This window comes from Lepisma saccharinum, chromosome 26, assembly GCF_977018435.1.
Source record: "Lepisma saccharinum chromosome 26, izLepSacc3.1, whole genome shotgun sequence".
Taxonomy (NCBI): Eukaryota; Metazoa; Arthropoda; class Insecta; order Zygentoma; family Lepismatidae; genus Lepisma; species Lepisma saccharinum.
This window is the reverse complement of record NC_139254.1, coordinates 12,409,811-12,430,660: the sequence shown is the minus strand read 5'-3', so window position 1 is coordinate 12,430,660 and position 20,850 is coordinate 12,409,811. Positions and strand designations below refer to the sequence as shown.

Genomic DNA, 20,850 nt, shown 5'->3' with positions numbered 1-20,850 from the left:
TCATTAATTATGACAAAATAGTATGTGCAGACGTACATGTGTTTTATTTATTTTTCTGGTTCATGTTATGTCTTCATGTAGCTATTTACTAGGGTTGTTAAGAAAGAAATGCGCCGCAGTTTTTAAAAAATGAGATAGGTTTATTGAACTTAAATTAAGTTCACACTCTGCAAAGCTAAATGTTATTTTTCTACAAATCCTAACATTAAGTTCAGTTCTACGGCCTTGAGCCATGGCGGAACGAGAGCACGTTTTTGATTTTACCTCGTTTCGTTGTCTTCAAACCTTGTTCCGCGCATTGAGTACTTCATTGAACCGAACAGACAGAGATGTGATGGGGCAAGATCCTGGCTGTGGGGTGGATGGGGGAGCACGCAAGTGCCTCCATTTATATCACGTAAGAGTCGTGCATAAAAATGCATTTTTGAAATTGTGCTGATAGCGGGTATTATTTGACTGCAGGAGGGCATCAGTAATACGTAACAAAACAATCTAAAACACATGTTAACACCTTAACACTTCACAAACATGTGCAAACTGGACACCAGTTATCTGACGCGTTCAGTGGCAAGTCAGCGTACAGCTGTTGGTCTAAATACCGGCAGATGCGATCGTACTTCCCGCCGAGGTAGCCGCCCTTCCGCGGGCGACTGGTATCGTCCACACGAGCGGACGTGGGCCGAATGATCAAGTCACGCGCTTTGCGCATTGTTTCACACCACGTGGTGCTGAGTTCTATCGTTGTGTTTCTGATAAACATTGTTTTTGCAAGTGAAGATGGGTGATCTAGATATAGATAAATTAGACACAGAAGTATTCATTATGGAAGTGGAAAAGAGGCCACGTACGTATTTGGGATATTCGGTGTGAGGAATATAAAGACAGAAACAGAAAAGAGTCGGCGTGGAATGAAATTTGCTGTACTTGTACTTTGTTACCAAACTTCGCAGAGCTTTCAGTAGTTGTAGTACAACGAACCACTCATCTTTGGTTTATTCACACGTACATGCTTCTCGTCTATTGCTCCTATGCAGGGTGGAAAATTAGTATGATTTTCGAAGCCGTTTGCAATATTCTTCCACATCTCTTTCGTTGGTGGTTGAGGTGAGGAAAGCACTGCTTCTGTAGAGTGTCCCATATTGCACGACAAACTGTTCTGACCACCTCACTGGCCGTAGATTTGCCAATTCTATAGGTATAGTGCAGCTCAATGAGGTAGCAACCAATTTCGGTCCAGAAAACTTTTTTCCCGCCCATCAATTTTAATACGGTCCAGGAACCTTTTTTCAGCTTTCAGATGCAGAGAGGAAATCTGTTTGTTGGTAAGTCATGACTCGTGTACGAGAGCTTATTCATAACACACGGCATGCAAACACATTAATCCGGATGAGTAAAAAAAAAGGCTACTAGTAAATATCTCAAAATACACTGACATAAAAGCCATCCCCATCTCCTGAAAAGGGAAGGGGCTCACCTTTTTTGTTTTGGTGAAAATATCAGTTTTTAAATGTTTACGTTCCTCACCAAAATATAATTGGCTGTCACTTGAATAAAAGTTACGTATTTTCAGTTTCCGCTGAGTGTCAGCATTTTCTCTGCATTACCTTACGGACACAATGGGGAAAGAATGCTTAGAGGTTAAGTACTTTTAAGCATTCTTTCCGCCCGTGTGGACCGGTAAACCGAAAAAGGCACTGTTGTTACTTGTAACGCATTTGCTCTATTTTCCTTGCTCACTCTCGCCCCCCCCCCTCCCCCCCATCCTGTCTACCTGATGCAATGTGATCACATCATCGGTAGAACGTCCGTCAGTCGAACTGGGCAAGAACATGCCAGTGCATAAATTCGGCAAAATCCGGATCCAGTATGACCATAAGGTAACATTATCGGCCGTGCCCTCCCGAGAATTGTTCCATTCGTGCTGGGGGAAGGGGGGGTCCACCCAGAATCGAACCAGGGACCGCGACGGAATAGGATCTGCTCGAACACCAGGCGCCTTTAGCATCGACCCGCGATCTAAGTAGGGTCTTCCGGGACCCGTAGTCAGTCACGATTATATTGACATTCCGGGGAAACACCCGACGCGTAAATTCGTTAGAACGGGGCCGCACCGAAGGGTCCATTTTCCAACTTACATGTTCGGCTAAGGAACGACCTCCCATTGGCTGCAAATTGTTTGCACGTGTACGGTCCCCAACACTTAGTCCTGATTATATAGACATGAAGTAATCAGGGAGTGAAGAGAAGGAGAGGGGAGTATTTAATGAATGGAAAGTTTGTCTTTGACTTAATTTTCTCTTGTGTTGACAAGAGACTCGACGGAAGTTTTCTGAAAAGAATGGGCGAGAAACTTCCAAGGAAGAACGAGAAATTAGTGTTGAGTTAAGGAGTTCGTGTAATTTGCAGGGTTTCCTGACGTGTCGTGTGGGTTTTTCTTTCACGATGCAATTGCACCATGGATTGATTATCTTGGCGGACAAGGACGTATTTAGGGGGGGGTACAGGGTGTACGGACCTCCCCCAAAGACTTACTAATTACTAAAATTAAAGTAAAAAAAAGTAAAGTGCTCCCCTGTGCATAGCACCACGCCATGAAGGCGTATAGGGTGATCCGGTCGTGAGTGGGGCTGATGTGATCAGCATCACGATCCTGACCGCCTTTACCCCCCAGGGTTTCCCCCAGGTACCCATGTTATTCGACGCTGGGTGGGCGCCGGGGCCGCTTCCATCGTTAGAAAAGTTCCCGGATTTGAACCGGCCGGGGATCGAACCCGGGACCTTTAGCATGGTAGTCAGACGCGTTACCGACTGAGCCACCGCAAAATTAAATAATGAAAATATCAGTGGCGTATACTGAGTCCAAGATCTGGGCTATCTCACCATGTCACGTGGTCCTAGGCTATGAATAGAAATAAATTTACCAACTCTAAGAAATAAGGTTGCCAACCTATAAGAAATCAGGTTGCCAACCCATAAGAAATCAGGTTGCCAACTCATACGAAATCAGGTTGCCAACTCATACGAAATCAGGTTGCGAACTCATAAGAAATCAGGTTGCCAACCCATAAGAAATCAGGTTGCCAACTCATATGAAATCAGGTTGCCAACTCATATGAAATCAGGTTGCCAACTCATATGAAATCAGGTTGCCAACTCATAGCAAATCAGGTTGCCAACTCATAGCAAATCAGGTTGCCAACTCATAGGAAATCAGGTTACCAACTCATAGGAAATCCGGTTACCAACTCATAGGAAATCCGGTTACCAACTCATAAGAAATCAGGTTGCCAACTCCAGAATCAGCATCATCATCTCACTGGTATGAATAATATTATTTACAGTTTCTGATCGATTTTTTTTCCTGTATTTTATTCTCTAGACTTCAGGCTTCGCAGATAGTCTAGCTGGCCTAGAATGTACGCTCCTGGAAAATATACTTGTTTAATCGAGAATTATTTATTTCCGCCGAACTTATTGGAAGGCAATGATATATTGGGACCAAGCGACTTTGAATGACGGTACTAAAGAAGATTTATGCAAGATTGATTACTACTTATAATAATATGAGTAAAATGTTACCAGAAATTTTACTTTTCGTCAACTGGATCTAACATACTTTTTTGAGAATCGATTAATATTCATTTCTTTATCTACTTGACATTAATTTCCTTGCCAGAGCAGTTGTTTTCGTTTTTTTTATTTACAAATTTTCCTGATTCTAACTATACGTAAGCTAGATAATGAATACGTGCTGTTGATGTTATATCACTATTCTTAGAGCGTCTTCTTTCATGTAAGAAAATATTAATTAATTTGAATATTTTATTAATACTATTTTGATCCATTTAATATAATTATTTTAATTTTCTTCTTCTTCTTCTTCTTCTTATTATTATTATTATTGAGACACTTGGTTCTGACCTCCTCTGAAATATATTTCTAGATACGTGTCTGTTGGCAGACTATGACATGATTCAATTTTCAGCAAATCTTTGTGAACATTATTTTGTTTATTTTCCTTACTTATATTGGAATTTTATTCTTCATTTTAAAATGTATAAACATGGTTTTATTTAACATAGAATATTTTAAGAGAATGTCTTGATTGACATGCCCGTGCGTACATTAAGAATAAAGGCGAAAAGTTCGAACAATGAAAAACAAACAATAATAATATTCATAACGCTGTAAATAAAGAACGAATGTATTTTTAAAGTCTTACAAGAAAATAGTGCATGTTTCTAAACTTTTGTTTTCAAAATCTAACTATACAAATCGAATTTACGAATGTCAAAATTACGTGAAAGATTTTTCTCGTTTTATGCAGCTACGTAAAATTGATGTACAACATAACAAACCAAATCAAGACGATCAGATAACAAACCAAATCAAGACGATCAGCGCTTGCACCCTCCTTAGCACAGTGCTACCTTATGGTGGCTGACAGACTGCTCGAGGCACTGCTAGGTGGAGGGGTGCGTGGTGGGAGGTAGGGGAGGAAGTTGAGCGTAAAGCATACGTAAATTCTACGTACGGTAGTGTTCTAGGGTGAAGTTCGCGAAATTTAAATTCATTTCGATATAATACGAGTTCGGCAAACCATACAAAGCAATTGTGAGTAAGTTGCTTGGTTCTGCAGCAGGCCAGGACTAAGAAACATGCAAATTTCTAAAATGTTATTCTGTATTCTGACCTGTATGTTATATATTGATTGGTTTGCTGTTTAAGTCTATTTTATGTACAGAAGGCTAAATCGAGACTGGGCCTACAGTTTAAATAGTAATCCGAACCACTATGTACCTCCACCGGGAATCGAACTCGGCACCCCTTAATTACAAGGCGACGACGCTACCACTACACCATCGGGAAGGCCTGAATGTTATATAAAATTTAGCTTAATTCTTTGGTTTAATATTATCCATCCCATGAACATCTGCTGCAGAAGTGAAACCGCACCGTTCCCCTAAACATGGTCGAAAGTGGGTCACCCCAGCTGCAAGCTTGCACCCAGTAAGTATAGTAACCATAAATCGAAGTTGCAGCAAACTTAGCAAGGCAAGTCTGCATCATACTTGTCATAACTAGCTGTAAGCTTTCGGCAGTAGTCTCTGCAAAGCAAAAGTGCTTGCGAATACTCACCTGTCGAGTACCACTTACATCGAACTTGCATCCAGCTTGCTATATCAAACTTACTTTGACAAGCTATACGCAAGCTATTGTAAGCTAGCCACAAGCTTACGTGCTATCTGCTTAGTATCTTGAAGTTGTTTTTAGCGAAACCCTTAGCCCACTGCCGTTATTGGAACACTTAACATAATTCACCGAGGGGTTACGAATTGCGTGTGCCCGCGCGTAAAAGTTATCCCATTAATGTGAGTGCACACCGAGCCGCTAAACTCTTGTGGCGTATTTTTAGGCGTTGCGCGGGGATATTTTTTAAGCACCCCCGCAGCGAAATTTGTGTAAAAGCTCCCCTGCCCGGAAGACGAAGAGTGATGGATTGGCGTTTCTCGGAATGTGTACTTAGTCGGGTACAACCACGTTGAATCTGCAACAGCAATTCTTCTAGATGTGTACATGAAACCTCCTGCGTGCTTAATACCAGCCATCAATCATGCTGAAAGACGTCTAACCACGCATGCGTGGGCCCTGGAAAATTTCAGCATTGAGGTTTTTCTGTCAGTGTAGCCAACTCTTGAAGACATTCCCTACGCGTAGTCGTTATTTTGAATTCTGCAGATAAATTATCTTGTTAGCAAGAAAATGGACTTGCCTACAGTGTTATGTAATAGAGCATTGTCTAGGGCTTCTAAAACTACATTTAGAGAGAGCACCTCTTTTCTCTCGTCTGGTGAACAATTTATTTTTGCTGGTGGTGGAGATCGAACATGACTGATCAATTCCCTCCCCGACTTCTATTATGGTCATGAGTGTAAAGTAAAGGCGAAACCCAGGTTTCCCAATGAGATGTCGAATTTTTCTCTAGAAATGCCGCAGATTTTAGTTGAGTCAGAGGCGTGGCGTGCATGTAGTCGGTGTTAGCCCAGGTAACAGCAAAATGTAAAGAATTAAAAAGTTGTTTCAATAAAATGACAACATTGTTAAATACGTTAATGAACACAGCCGACAGAAGCGAAGAGGGAGGCCGTTCCGCTACCCTGAAGAGGCAACAAGGGAGAAGAGGGCGCCAATGCAAGGAAAGAGCGGGGAAGGACTTTGAGGCATAGTGTGCTATGGGGTTATTCATATGCCTGTTAAGGGCCCCTGTTGCCGTTCAGACCTACCGGATCAACTAGTGTTGTCACATCGGATTGGCAGAAAAGAGCTAAATCCAGCCTAAAATAGGAATACCATTTCTGTGAAGCAGCTAGAGGTAGACTGCAGAGCCAAGGCTGGATTGTACTGCAACTGAGACCAGTTAGGTAATAGACGAAAATATAGTTCCTTGGTGAGATTCGTGATTTGGACAGACCTTGCTCGAAAATACTAAGTTGGCAACAGTAGTACGTACAGCTGGGCGATTCCCTTCCACAAAGGAGCGGAGTTCTGTCGTCTTAGTGCTCACCACACAAACGTCAAACTGACCCGAGAAAAGTGTAGATCTTCTTCTTCCCCTTCGCACCTCATTGCAAAGAAACAGAGACAGATGAAAAATTGACAAGGGTCGACCACTATTCATTGGATTTTTGCGGTAACTGTCTCATGAGTGGTAGTTCTTTCTAAGAGTGTTTGTGGTTAAATCACTGTGCTGATTTGTCGTACTGATAGCTGGTAACACTTTCGAAAAAGTCACGCCACGCCACGGAGTTGAGATAATTGTATCATCCCCTTAACCTTCACAACAGGCCTTAGGTTTGTCATTATAGTGTATGCACAGTAAAGCACGGAATGTATTCATATGAACCATTCCTTGAGCACAATACACAAATCACAACAGGAGGTGTAAGGGATAACCTATGATATGAAGGCATTCAGATGTCAACTTCACTTCTACATAGTGCATCCTGGTAAAATTCATTTAAGCAGGCCAACGAGGCTCTGGCGCCTGGACCTAGAGGCAGTATTAACTTATTTAGGGGTGTGTGTTGTCCTTATATGTGCTGACCACCCATTTTAACCTTGGTAAGGAGATTTTAGCAATGGCGGTTATTCCAGTGAAGTAGGGCAGTGACACTTCACCACATTGGTGTACAAAATGTTTGTATTAAATGAAACATATTTGTGCATTGTAGACTGTTAAGTGGCTTGCACACTCGCTTCTGCCGCACCAATCCATCCGGAAGTGCAGAGCTCTAGGTGGAGAAATGATATCCATGCACACAAAGGTAGTTGTGCTATGCTTGTTGCCATGACAACCGTGATGTCTCTGCTTGGGCTGCAAGCTTTGCTATTACGCGACTGCTGAGCTATGGGCAGAAAAAGCAACCTACCGCACTTGCCTTCAAGGAGTTGAACTGACTGTGTATTATTAGATATGTCGTTTCCTTTTCTGCAGTTTTAAGATAAATATGAATCGTGTTTATGATTTAGTGTATATTTTGTTAGAAATCCCATTTTCTCGTTGGAAAGACGAAGATAAGAAGGATGTTTTACATTGTGGACATCCTACCAGATCACTAAGAATCAATGCTAGTAAAGAAATTAAGAAATACTGTAAATATTGTAATGTGAATTTTATACGTCCCATGGAAATAAGCTTTTCATGCCTCAAACAGATAAAAACATACCTCAGGAATGCAATTTCACAAGAGAGACTTTCTTCGTTAGCGAATATTGTAATTCAGAAAAAAGAAACAGTTAAAAAGCAGCCGTTTCACAAGAACATCAGTGACAGGTTTGCAGCCTTTAGGACATAAGGATCGATTTGGTATGCAAGAAATATGTGAGTTTCAATGGTAAAATAAGTATGTGTAACTATTGATCTAATTTTATATATTACCCCATTTCTTTCACTTAACTTCTGAGCCACCAGCCATCGCTGCAGAAACATGAATGAAACACATTTGAGTCTTTACATATTATTTTAATACAATTGATCATGTGTAATTTGTTTGCAAGAAAATTTCCAGCAGAAAGTAACTGTAAAATTGCTTACTGTTACTTTTGAAGTACATGTAACTGTAACTGAGTTACTTTTTAAATGTGTAACTGCAACTCAGTTATTTTTGAAAAGTAACTTTCCGAAGACTGCATAGAATAGGAAAGTTATTTCCTTCATCATAGTTTCCCATGTAAATATATTCAGAGTGTACTGTATGTATTTGCAGATGGAGGATGCCGGGGAGCTGTTCCCGTTTGGCCTGATGGTGAACCTGTGCTCGAACATGCTGAGTCGACTGCGTGGGATCCTCAACATTGGTTTCAATGTGTATACAGAAGATGGAGACAACAGCAGCAGTATTGTGATTCTGAGGGCCGAGGCTGAACCGGAATTCATCTCTGATTCAAAATTAAGCTACTCTTCTCAGTTCAGTATTCAAGGTGAGATGAAAGTGTTTTTACTTAGCTGTGCATTTCTTTGTCCAAATATGTGCCAAAATTATGTAAAAAGTTGGACTTGAGCATTTATGCTCTTACAATTACCAGAACCTTAAATATATTGCTGCAAATTACAAAAATACAGTTTTATTCAGCATTTTTCAAAATTACTATTTTTTTTACAGTAAAGTTATCTTTACAACACAAGGTGACCCTGTAAATTAAGTTAATATTTGTATGTAAAAAGGGGGTCATTTTATGTATACGGTCTATTCCAGGAGTCTGTGGAGAAGTTTAGTTTAGGACTACCGGTGTGTACAAGTTACAGTACATGGTAATATAGGACATGTCAATACTTACATTACAATACAATACTACATTAATAGATTTTACAAATACAAAATATGTAACCAAAAATTGTAAAAAATTGGGTCTTACTCTGGTATTATATCAAAATCACAAAAAAATATAACATGAGAAGATACAGAACATTACAGCTTACTTCTAGGTGATACTAATTATCCACCTTCATTTGACATTTAATTTTACAAGAATAATATGTGATTATACTACATTATGTACATTTGTCTTACGTAAAAGTCCCTTCCATGTATTCAGCTATGGAATAAAAAACATGCTTCAGAAGCAGTGATTTTATCTTGTGCTTGAATATCATCAATTTTGGTTCTTTCCTCACATCTTGTGGTAGTTTATTGTAGAGGTCTATGAAATAGTTTAAGGGACGTTTCTTACATAACAGTAGAGAAGGGGAGAAAGCGAGTGGATGGAGCAAAGCTGTGCACACTACTGCAAATGGCTGGTAGCTGCAATCGTGTTGCCCCTCCATGCAATCTTTCCCTCTAACGCATTAATTTGTTGAGCCCTCTCGAGTTGCTCCTTGCGTGGAAGACTTGTTTTTTTTCGCTTGCTCTAGAAACTTCTGGGACAGAGTATATATATTTCTAAGGAAAAGGAGGAAAGAACAAAGAAAATTCCATTTCATTACTGCCGTTACAGATAATGTGGGTCATAACTGTAAAAGCAACATCCTTCCAATAACTAACATAAATTACTGTGTCTGATAATGTAATATATAGAGCCCGGAAGTTTGGCAAAATGCCTCTTTTTATCTACTGCATATATTGATAAAAATTTTCTGGATATACGTTTCTTATGTTGTTTCGAATGTTTTGGAAGCCTTTTCATTTTGCCTATTTTGCCTATTTGGGACCCCACTGCCTATTTTTAATTATAATGCCTTTTTTTTTGCCTTTTTCAATGAAATATGACAATTTTTTAAAAAAAGTGTGTATATAAATTATTTTTCTCCCAAAAAACGTTGTTGGCATTTATTTTTCTTCCGTTTATTATGTGAATAATTTTCGCCTTATTTAAGTAATATTGAACTCACGCATGTTTCAACATTGCTGAAGGAGAAAAGTGTGAGAAAAAAGTATTTCATGCTGAGTTAGGATATTGCCTTTTTTGTTAACATTTCTTGTGCATGATTGGCTGCTGAAGTGGACAGGTTGATTTCGAACACAAAGAAGATATTTCTGAAATTTCCCTCTCGAACCCGAAAATTTCAGGAAGTTGCGATTGAGCTTAGTTTACCTCCACAACCAGTCTTGATGAGATGGGCAGCTATATATTATGCTAACAACCTTCAAAAAATCAGTGAGGTGATCGATGCTCTTCCAGAAAATGAAGCGGCTTCAATTCGTGAAAGATCATTTTCTATTATGAAAAACATTCTCTCTGACAGACGACTAGCAATGAATGTTGAGAACTTAAAAAGCACCTTGTAGTTATGTGCAATCAAGATGGAAAAAATTGAAATGCTCTTCCCAATTTAGATTTTAACATTTTGCCAGAAATTATGGATAAAAGTAAGCGACTTCCAAATGTGCCTCTTTTCGGTTTATTTTGCCTTTTTTCATTTTTAGTGCCTATTTTCCACATTATAAATGCCTTTTTGCCTGCCTATTTTAACGAAAATAAATGCCTGAACTTCCGGGCTCTAGTAATATATAATTTTATGGTAACATTAATTATCCATGAGGGGGGGAGGGCATGCCCCCCTTTTGGACATCCATGATATCTTCTTAAAGGAGTAACCAAATTTCAAGAAAATAAGCATTAAAATTTCCAGGTTGCTATATTCTGCTGTATATTTTGTAATAGAATTAACAGACTAGGACTATCATGATGGCCGTGATTAAGAAGTAGCAAAAGAACCCTAACCACAGATAAAAGTAATCATGATTATTTCTCCACTGATAATGGTGGATACAGCTGAGTGAGATAGAGAGGACAGGGTCCTGTAACATATATTTGACAACTTCACACTCTCGGTCCAACAATCCTTAATGTCTGATGCTCACAATTTGTGTGCTCTGTAAATTAGATGTTCATCACAGACTGTGCCATGAAAATTTTTGGGAGCGTTTTCCTGAACATTATAAAATTCTACATGTATATATGTCTTCTAACATGTACAAAAAGTTTGTACCTTGGCACCATGATGCGATATGTGCAATGAGGTGGTGTTGGAGGGAAGAATCAGAATTTATTTCCTTAGTAATTCATTTACTTTAGCTGGTTCATAGTCACTTTTGTTATGTAAGTGCACTGTATTTAGTCTGTTAGATGAAGAAAAGGAAGAATGGGAAGGGGCAGATCAAGTAAAGTGTTCAGTAAAGCTAAAAGTAAGTGAGGTTAGTTAAATAAGTAAGGTTAGTAGTGGACATGCTTCTGACATGATCGGGAAGGATCCACCATTGGCCGTAAGGAGGGATGGACACCCCTGGTTCATCGGCAGGCTTCCACATCATGTCTGCCTATTGTAACACCTTAGTGCAGTTACAGCACCCAGAAATTGCTATAGAAGGGGAATTACTTTGATGTCTGGTCATTCACCACACCCTTCATGCAAGTAATACGTTACAGGATACTCCTTAGGCATATAGACCATTTGGAATTTCATACTGCATATTTATAACTCTCAAAAAGCATTGTGATTGGTTAATTTCATTATTGTAAAATGAAGTATCCTACAGCTGTTTTTCTCTCTTGGTTTAAGGAGACGACGATTTGTTGACCGACCCTGCAGTTTTACGACAGCTGGAAGAGAACAACAATGGCCGCCTGCCCGAGAAGCACGTGAAGACCCTACCCAACCTTGATATACCTCGGAGGATGGAGGAGACCGGGGGTTCTGCGCAATTGGATTGGCTTGGCTGTGTCTCCCGAAAGTCGGGCCTGCCACGTTGGCTGCTTGCTGCTACAATTTTCATGTCTATAATGGTTTTTGTGTGGCTCTGCTTTGCTACTGCTTCAACCTCACCGGATCATTCAAATTACAAGCGCTTGGTAAGTTGATGATTTAATATTCAGGCTGCACAATCATAATTTCATCACCCCCAATGCTGATGAACTACCTTAGTGCTGTGTGATTTTTACGCACAGCTTGCAAAATGGAAAGTACGGTATATGTGTAAAAGTTTGGAGATTTGTAAATGCTGTTGCCTAGGCTACCTTTTGCACCATAGCCGGGGAAGCCAACAGTTGCTTCCCTGTTTGAAAGGTAACAATAGGAGCTTGCCCCGGTGGTTGGGGGTGGGTCGTTTGTCGGAGGTATAAAGGCCGGGTTCCGACTTGTTACGCTCTCTCATATTCTCACCGGTCTCAGACCAGAAGTGGCTGTCCCTCAATGGATTAAGACAGTTTTTATGGATGCATTGAGACACACAGAGAGTAAGCACTGTATGTGTAGGGACCTCTGCGTGATAAAATGCGGGGGTGGGTTAGCGCTATGCTAAATAGTGTGCTCGTAGCTCTAATAAGATGTACTGCACTTAATAAGCGGACGGCGTAGGGACCCCTGCATGATAAACTGCAGGGGTGGGTTAGCACTATGCTAAGTAGTGTGCTCATAGAGTGAAGTCTTGATAAGTGCATTTCTCTGTGTCCTGGGGGAAAAGGCAACTTAGAGCATGGGTTATCGGATCTGTAATGGAAAGATGTATATACGGAGTAGGGGAGGTATGTGTAAATGAACTGTACATACAAGAGAACTCCGAGAGATCTTGATTCCTCGCAACACTAGGATGTAGTTGAATAAACTTGGCATTGGTAAATTCAACAACAAATTGTTCTATTCTCAGCTTTGTGAAATAATACATATGAAAAACATGACTACAAGCCAGGGTTGTTAAAGGTCCAATTGTAGTTCAGGAGAGAAAATCACCAAGGGTAAATGGGTTCTGGACTGTAAAGAACCTTTTTATCTTTATATCACTTCAGTTCGGTCCTGAAACCTTTTTCCAAGGTTTAGGACTAAATTCGGTATTGAAATGAAACAATATGCAACTTGGTTCCGGTCCTGTCATGGAACCAAATGCAACCTGTTAGAATGTATGGGTTCCTCGACTTTTAACAACCAGAATTTATGGGTTCCTGGACTTTTAACAACCAGAATTTATGGGTTCCTCGACTTTTAACAACCAGAATTTATGGGTTCCTCGACTTTTAACAACCAGAATTTACGAGTTCCTGGACTTTTAACAACCAGAATTTACGAGTTCCTGGACTTTTAACAACCAGAATTTATGGGTTCCTGAACTTTTAACAACCAGAATTTATGGGTTCCTGAACTTTTAACAACCAGAATTTATAGGTTCCTGAACTTTTAACAACCAGAATTTATAGGTTCCTGAACTTTTAACAACCAGAATTTATGGGACCTGGACTTTTAACAACCAGAATTTATGGGTTCCTGGACTTTTAACAACCAGAATTTATGGGTTCCTGGACTTTTAACAACCAGAATTTATGGGTTCCTGGACTTTTAACAACCAGAATTTATGGGTTCCTGGACTTTTAACAACCAGAATTTATGGGTTCCTGGACTTTTAACAACCAGAATTTACGAATTCCTGGACTTTAAACAACCAGAATTTATGGGTTCCTGGACTTTTAACAACCAGAATTAAAGGGTTCCTGAACTTTTAACAACCAGAATTTATGGGTTCCTGGACTTTTAACAACCAGAATTTATGGTTTCCTGGACTTTTAACAACCAGAATTTATGGGTTCCTGGACTTTTAACAACCAGAATTTATGGGTTCCTGGACTTTTAACAACCAGAATTTATGGGTTCCTGGACTTTTAACAACCAGAATTTATGGGTTCCTGGACTTTTAACAACCAGAATTTACGAGTTCCTGGACTTTTAACAACCAGAATTTATGGGTTCCTGAACTTTTAACAACCAGAATTTATGGGTTCCTGGACTTTTAACAACCAGAATTTATGGGTTCCTGAACTTTTAACAACCAGAATTTATGGGTTCCTGGACTTTTAACAACCAGAATTTATGGGTTCCTGGACTTTTAACAACCAGAATTTATGGGTTCCTGGACTTTTAACAACCAGAATTTATGGGTTCCTGGACTTTCAACAACCAGAATTTATGGGTTCCTGGACTTTTAACAACCAGAATTTATGGGTTCCTGGACTTTTAACAACCAGAATTTATGGGTTCCTGGACTTCTAACATCCAGAATTTATGGGTTCCTGGACTTTAAACAAGCAGAATTTATGGGTTCCTGGACTTTTAACAACCAGAATTTATGTGTTCCTGGACTTTTAACAACCAGAATTTATGTGTTCCTGGACTTTTAACAACCAGAATTTATGTGTTCCTTGACTTTTAACAACCAGAATTTATGTGTTCCTTGACTTTTAACAACCAGAATTTATGGGTTCCTGGACTTTTAACAACCAGAATTTATGGGTTCCTGGACTTTTAACAACCAGAATTTACGAATTCCTGGACTTTTAACAACCAGAATTTATGGGTTCCTGGACTTTTAACAACCAGAATTAATGGGTTCCTGAACTTTTAACAACCAGAATTTATGGGTTCCTGGACTTTAAACAACCAGAATTTATGGGTTCCTGGACTTTTAACAACCAGAATTTATGGGTTCCTGGACTTTTAATAACCAGAATTTATGTGTTCCTGGACTTTTAACAACCAGAATTTATGTGTTCCTTGACTTTTAACAACCAGAATTTATGTGTTCCTTGACTTTTAACAACCAGAATTTATGGGTTCCTGGACTTTTAACAACCAGAATTTATGGGTTCCTGGACTTTTAACAACCAGAATTTACGAATTCCTGGACTTTTAACAACCAGAATTTATGGGTTCCTGGACTTTTAACAACCAGAATTAATGGGTTCCTGAACTTTTAACAACCAGAATTTATGGGTTCCTGGACTTTAAACAACCAGAATTTATGGGTTCCTGGACTTTTAACAACCAGAATTTATGGGTTCCTGGACTTTTAATAACCAGAATTTATGGGTTCCTGGACTTTTAACAACCAGAATTTATGTGTTCCTGGACTTTTAACAACCAGAATTTATGTGTTCCTGGACTTTTAACAACCAGAATTTATGTGTTCCTTGACTTTAACAACCAGAATTTATGGGTTCCTGGACTTTTAACAACCAGAATTTATGGGTTCCTGGACTTTTAACAACCAGAATTTATGGGTTCCTGGACTTTTAATAACCAGAATTTATGGGTTCCTGGACTTTTAACAACTAGAATTTATGGGTTCCTGGACTTTTAACAACCAGAATTTATGGGTTCCTGGACTTTTGACAACCAGAATTTATGGGTTCCTGGACTTTTAACAACCAGAATTTATGGGTTCCTGGACTTTTAACAACCAGAATTCCACATCCCAGTGGACCTGCTAGGCGACGCCCAGTCCCCTGGTGGACTGCGGAGATCGGTGCAGCCATCAAGGACCGCAATCATGCTCTCGATCGATTTAATAGGAACCACACTGCCGCAAACCTCGAGCAGTTCCGCATTAAACGTGCCCGTGCCCGTCAGCTCATTCGAGCCAGTAAGAAGGCGTGCTGGGTCCAATACGTGTCTTCTCTGACGAAGCAGGCTTCGTCGAAAGCCGTTTGGACCAAAGTACGTCGCATCCAGGGGGGTGCATCTACTCCACTGAGCGCTCTGGAGCACGATGGGACGTTGTACACAGATTCCGGAGACATAGCTAATATCTTGGCCACGCAGTTTTCTGGTGCGTCTAGCTCTGTAAATTATGAACCACGTTTCCGCCGTGAGAAGGAACGTCAGGAACGACGCCCTCTAGTTTTTCGAAGTCATAACACCGAGCCATACAACTCTCCATTCACTGAACGGGAGTTCGATCAGTCACTTCGAGATTCTAAGAACACAGCTCCTGGAGTGGACAAGATCCACTATGAGATGCTTCGTCATCTGCCCATTGGAGCAAGAAATTTCCTTTTGGCGGTATTCAACAGGCTTTGGTTGGAGGACTCTTTCCCCACTTCCTGGAAAGAAGCTATTATTGTTCCCATCCTGAAACCAGGTAAACAACGCACCGCAGCCTCGAGTTACAGGCCTATTGCCTTAACTAGCTGTGTGTGCAAGTTGATGGAACGCATGATCAACAAGCGTCTCACCTGGTTTTTGGAGGAAAACTGCTTGATAAGTAATTTTCAATGTGGTTTTCGCTCCAACCGTTCCACACTGGACCATCTGGTTCAGATGGAAACACACATTCAGGATGCATTCCTCAACAAGGAACATTTAGTTGCAGTTTTCTTTGACCTCCAAAAAGCATATGACGCAACGTGGCGTTTTGGCATCCTAAAGCAGCTCCATTCTTGGGGCGTCCGTGGCCATATGGCGTACTTTATTAAAAACTTTTTATCTGATCGTTTTTTCCGCGTACGTGTTGGGAACTCCTTTTCGGATCTTCAAGAACAAGAGAACGGTGTCCCGCAGGGCAGCGTATTAAGTGTGACTCTGTTTGCCATAGCAGTGAACAGTGTTATGGCGAGCATTGTTGCCCCTGTACATGGTCTTCTGTATGTAGACGACCTCACGATCTTTTGTCGCTCACGGAATCTCGCGTCAGCTTCTCGTCAACTCCAACTGACGATAAACCGTTTGGTTGAGTGGTCCTCCCAAACAGGTTTCACCTTCTCATCCAAAAAATCCGTGTGTGTTCACTTTTGTCGTCAACGTACATGCCATTTCGATCCTGACCTGTACATGGGGAAATCTCCCCTGTGCTTCGTGAATGAGGTCCGCTTCCTGGGCCTCATTTTCGATAAGAAATTAACATGGCTACCTCACCTTCGCCAGTTAAAGTTCTCTTGTCTTCGAGTTCTCAACCTTTTACGTGTTTTATCCCATACTTCCTGGGGTGCTGATAGGACGGTACTGCTTCAATTGTATCGTGCACTCATCAGGTCGAAGCTTGATTATGGATGTGTTGTGTATTCTTCTGCCCGCCCATCTAGACTTCGCATCCTAGACACCGTCCACCATGCTGGTATACGTGTGTGCTCTGGTGCTTTTCAGACCAGCCCTATCGCCAGTTTGTACGTAGAGGCATCTGAGCCGTCGCTGTCTCTGCGAAGACAGCGGCTGGTAGTGAACTACTTCCTCCATCTTCGCTCGATGCCTTCACATCCCTCATTTCACACCATCTCAGACATGAATAGGCTGGAAAGGTATCGGCTCCATCCTAGTGTCACTAGACCATTTGGTGTTCGTGCAGACGAGATCCTGTCAGCACTTGGTGTTGACAGTGATCTTCCTGGCGTCTCTCCACTCATTCCGCCTCTCCCTACCTGGGAGTTTCCTGCACCTTCCATCGATTTTTCTCTAACTGCTCTTCCAAAAGCAGAAACACCAATGGTTGTATACCAGCAACGGTTTTTAGAACTTCGTGCGAAGCACCCCAATTTTAATGTGTTTTACACGGATGGGTCCAAGACAGTCGAATCAGTTGGTTGCGCCTTCGTCCTAGACTCTCAAAGTTCCAGTTACTCGCTTCATCCTGCGTGTTCCATCTTTACAGCAGAGTTATACGCCATTCTAAAGGCACTGGACTTTGCAGACGTCAATGGTCTGAAGAAAGTCCTTGTGTGCAGTGATTCGACCAGCATGTTGCAGACCCTGGATTCGCCGTATTCCCGGCATCCGGTAGCGCAACGCATATTCAGACGGCTTGTGTCCTTATCAGCCAGTGCGGATGTACACTTCTGTTGGGTCCCTAGCCACGTGGGCATTCAGGGGAACGAAGCAGCTGATGCTGCCGCCAAGTCTGCTGATGCAGATGGCGATGTTCTCGTCCACCTTTTGCCTGCTAGCGACCTGCAGAACATGTTCCGTTGTCGCCTTCTTGACACTTGGCAGGCCGAGTGGGATACGGAAACGGGGAACAAGCTTCACGCTATTAAGCCCACCATAGGTGCTTGGCGTTCCTCATCCCGTCCCTCTCGGTGAGAAGAAGTTATTCTTACCCGCATGCGTATAGGACACAGCCGTCTAACGCATGGTCACCTGCTCCAAGGGCTGGACCCTCCGTTGTGTCGTGCTTGTAATGTTATTTTAAGCATCCGACACATTCTCGTTGAATGTGTCGATCTTGCTTACCTCCGGCAGACTTTTAACCTTTCCGGCTGTTTGTCATCCCTCTTGGGTGATGACAGCAGTATTTTATCCCATGTTTTTAGGTTTTTGCGAAGAGCTGGACTCTTCCACCGTCTGTAAGGAGGTTTTTAGTTTGTTTTTTCTGACTTTTTAATGTGTCGTGTTTGTCTCGTGCAGGTCTCTTTACAACCTTGCACTTTTAGTTTTTTCCAAGGGGCTATCTACACCCCTTTTTTAAATTTTAAGTCAGAATTTTAGATAAGGAGACATTTCCCCTTATACATAGAAGGGTGCGAAATGGCCTTAAGTGCTGACGCACCCACAAATTTTAATTCAGTCAATCAATCAACCAGAATTTATGGGTTCCTGGACTTTTAACAACCAGAATTTATGGGTTCCTGGACTTTTAACAACCAGAATTTATGGGTTCCTGGACTTTTAACAACCAGAATTTATGGGTTCCTGGACTTTTAACAACCTGAATTTATGGGTTCCTGGACTTTTAACAACCAGAATTTATGGGTTCCTGGACTTTTAACAACCAGAATTTACGAGTTCCTGGACTTTTAACAACCAGAATTTACGAGTTCCTGGACTTTTAACAACCAGAATTTACGAGTTCCTGGACTTTTAACAACCAGAATTTACGGGTTCCTGGACTTTTAACAACCAGAATTTACGGGTTCCTGGACTTTTAACAACCAGAATTTACGGGTTCCTGGACTTTTAACAACCAGAATTTACGGGTTCCTGGACTTTTAACAACCAGAATTTACGGGTTCCTGGACTTTTAACAACCAGAATTTATGGGTTCCTGGACTTTTAACAACCAGAATTTATGGGTTCCTGGACTTTTAACAACCAGAATTTATGGGTTCCTGGACTTTTAACAACCAGAATTTATGGGTTCCTGGACTTTTAACAACCAGAATTTATGGGTTCCTGGAATTTTAACAACCAGAATTTATGGGTTCCTGGACTTTTAACAACCAGAATTTATGGGTTCCTGGACTTTTAACAACCAGAATTTATGGGTTCCTGGACTTTTAACAACCAGAATTTATGGGTTCCTGGACTTTTAAGTGTAGGTATTGCATGTGGTACACTTCTCCAGCTCCCACCCGTTCCACACCAAAAAAGCAAATCCATTCTCTCTGGCCCTCAGGGGACAGCGCCTGAACACTTCACCCACCTCCCGCCAGAATTATAACCTCCGCCTACACCAGGCCCTGGTTAACCGTGGATATTCCTCCATCCTGGTCACCAAGCAAATATCACGAGCTGCCTCACATACCACTACCACCAAGAAACCTGCTGCCACCAACCCACCTGCACTCATCACCCAATATCATCCCCACCTCAACAAAATCAGGCACACACTGCACTCTCTTCTCCCAATCCTCCACAGTGATCCCGAAACCAAAAACATATTTCCCGACAAACCCAGGGTGGTTTTTAAACGCCCCCCTAACCTCCAAAACATCCTGGTCCACAACACTCCTTCACCACACATCCAACACCCCCCTGCCCATAAATGCAACCGACCCAGGTGCAAGACCTGCCCCATCCTCATCACTTCTCACACCCTCCAGGTGCACACGGCCACTGGCAAATCTACCCTCCATCCCAAAGGGACCTGCCATGCCTCAAACCTTATCTACATCCTCACCTGCAACATCTGTGGTGATTTTTACCTGGGGGAAACATCAACGGCCCTCAACCTCCACATCAATAACCACCGCTCCTCCACCCACAACCTGGACTTCACTGTCGCCGTCCACACCAACCACCACAACATCAGTTTCAACGACTGCTTCCGGGTAGTGATCATCCACCTCCTACCCCAACCAGCCAACACCTCTGTTCGCAAAAGATGGGAGAGGGCCTATATATCGGCCATGAGTGCAACCACTCCACCTGGCCTGAACAAGGCCACCCAGTAATGCCCAACCCTCACCCACCCTCCCGCCCTCCCTCCCAACTCATCCTACACACTCACAGTTTACGACGAGCCTGGTGACGAAACAGTGTTTTTTTCGTTCTACGCACCGCTTCTTCTTCAATGGGGACCTGGCAACTCTGCAGGACCCCAACTTCCGGTTCCGTCTTCTGTTTCTTCTCACACCGATGATGCTATAAATTAGCGAAAATTTTGAATTTTCCTACTGTCCGGTGAGTGTTTCCTTTTACCTTATTTGATTTTTACTTAGCCCCTTTGGCCCTCCTTGCTTTTATCGATTATATATATATATATATATATCTTCACGAACAAGCTTTCATCAACCCCATTGACTTTCAATGAGATCATTGCAACTCTGAAGTGTGTGTAACTGTACTGTCTCTCTCGGTACCTTTTAGCTACATCTTTCAGAGGTACCTGGTTGTATTGTCGACACTTTTACTGATAGTTCATATGGACAGACACAAGAGTACTTTTTTAAAAAAACGTTTCTGGTTTGAACCAATTCATCAATGTACAGACATTTGCACAACTAGATGTTCTTAGAAAGACAAGAATTGAAAGTATCATTTGCAGATTTGGATTTCCTTTAGGGCTGTGCCGATGTATCGATATCGGAAATTATCAGTTGGAATTCATCAACCAATATTTTTCCAGCATTTTGGCCTTTCACGGGACCCACACAAATGGCGCATAACACTTTCACTAATTATCATGGAAATTATGCAAAATTCGAACTTTCTTTTTATTTTGCACCAATTTTGCATGAAAAACTATATTCTTACAAAACTATATATATTACATAACATCTATTTTCATATTCTGATGTAATTCTTGAATATTGTAAAGCTAATTTCTTGGTAATTTGATGCATATAATTGCAGAAAAATATTTACATACCAATAGATAT

General features: G+C 41.3%; 1 protein-coding gene across 1 annotated transcript in view; it reads left to right on the top strand.

Moving 5' to 3' along the window:
- Positions 1-20,850, top strand: part of LOC145979830 (transmembrane protein 59-like) — a 168,692-nt gene that overhangs the window by 137,792 nt on the left and 10,050 nt on the right. The window contains exons 4-5 of the mRNA XM_083112856.1: positions 8,268-8,481; positions 11,561-11,850. Coding sequence (XP_082968982.1) covers positions 8,268-8,481; positions 11,561-11,850 — 504 coding nt within the window. The remainder of the gene's footprint in view (positions 1-8,267; positions 8,482-11,560; positions 11,851-20,850) is intronic.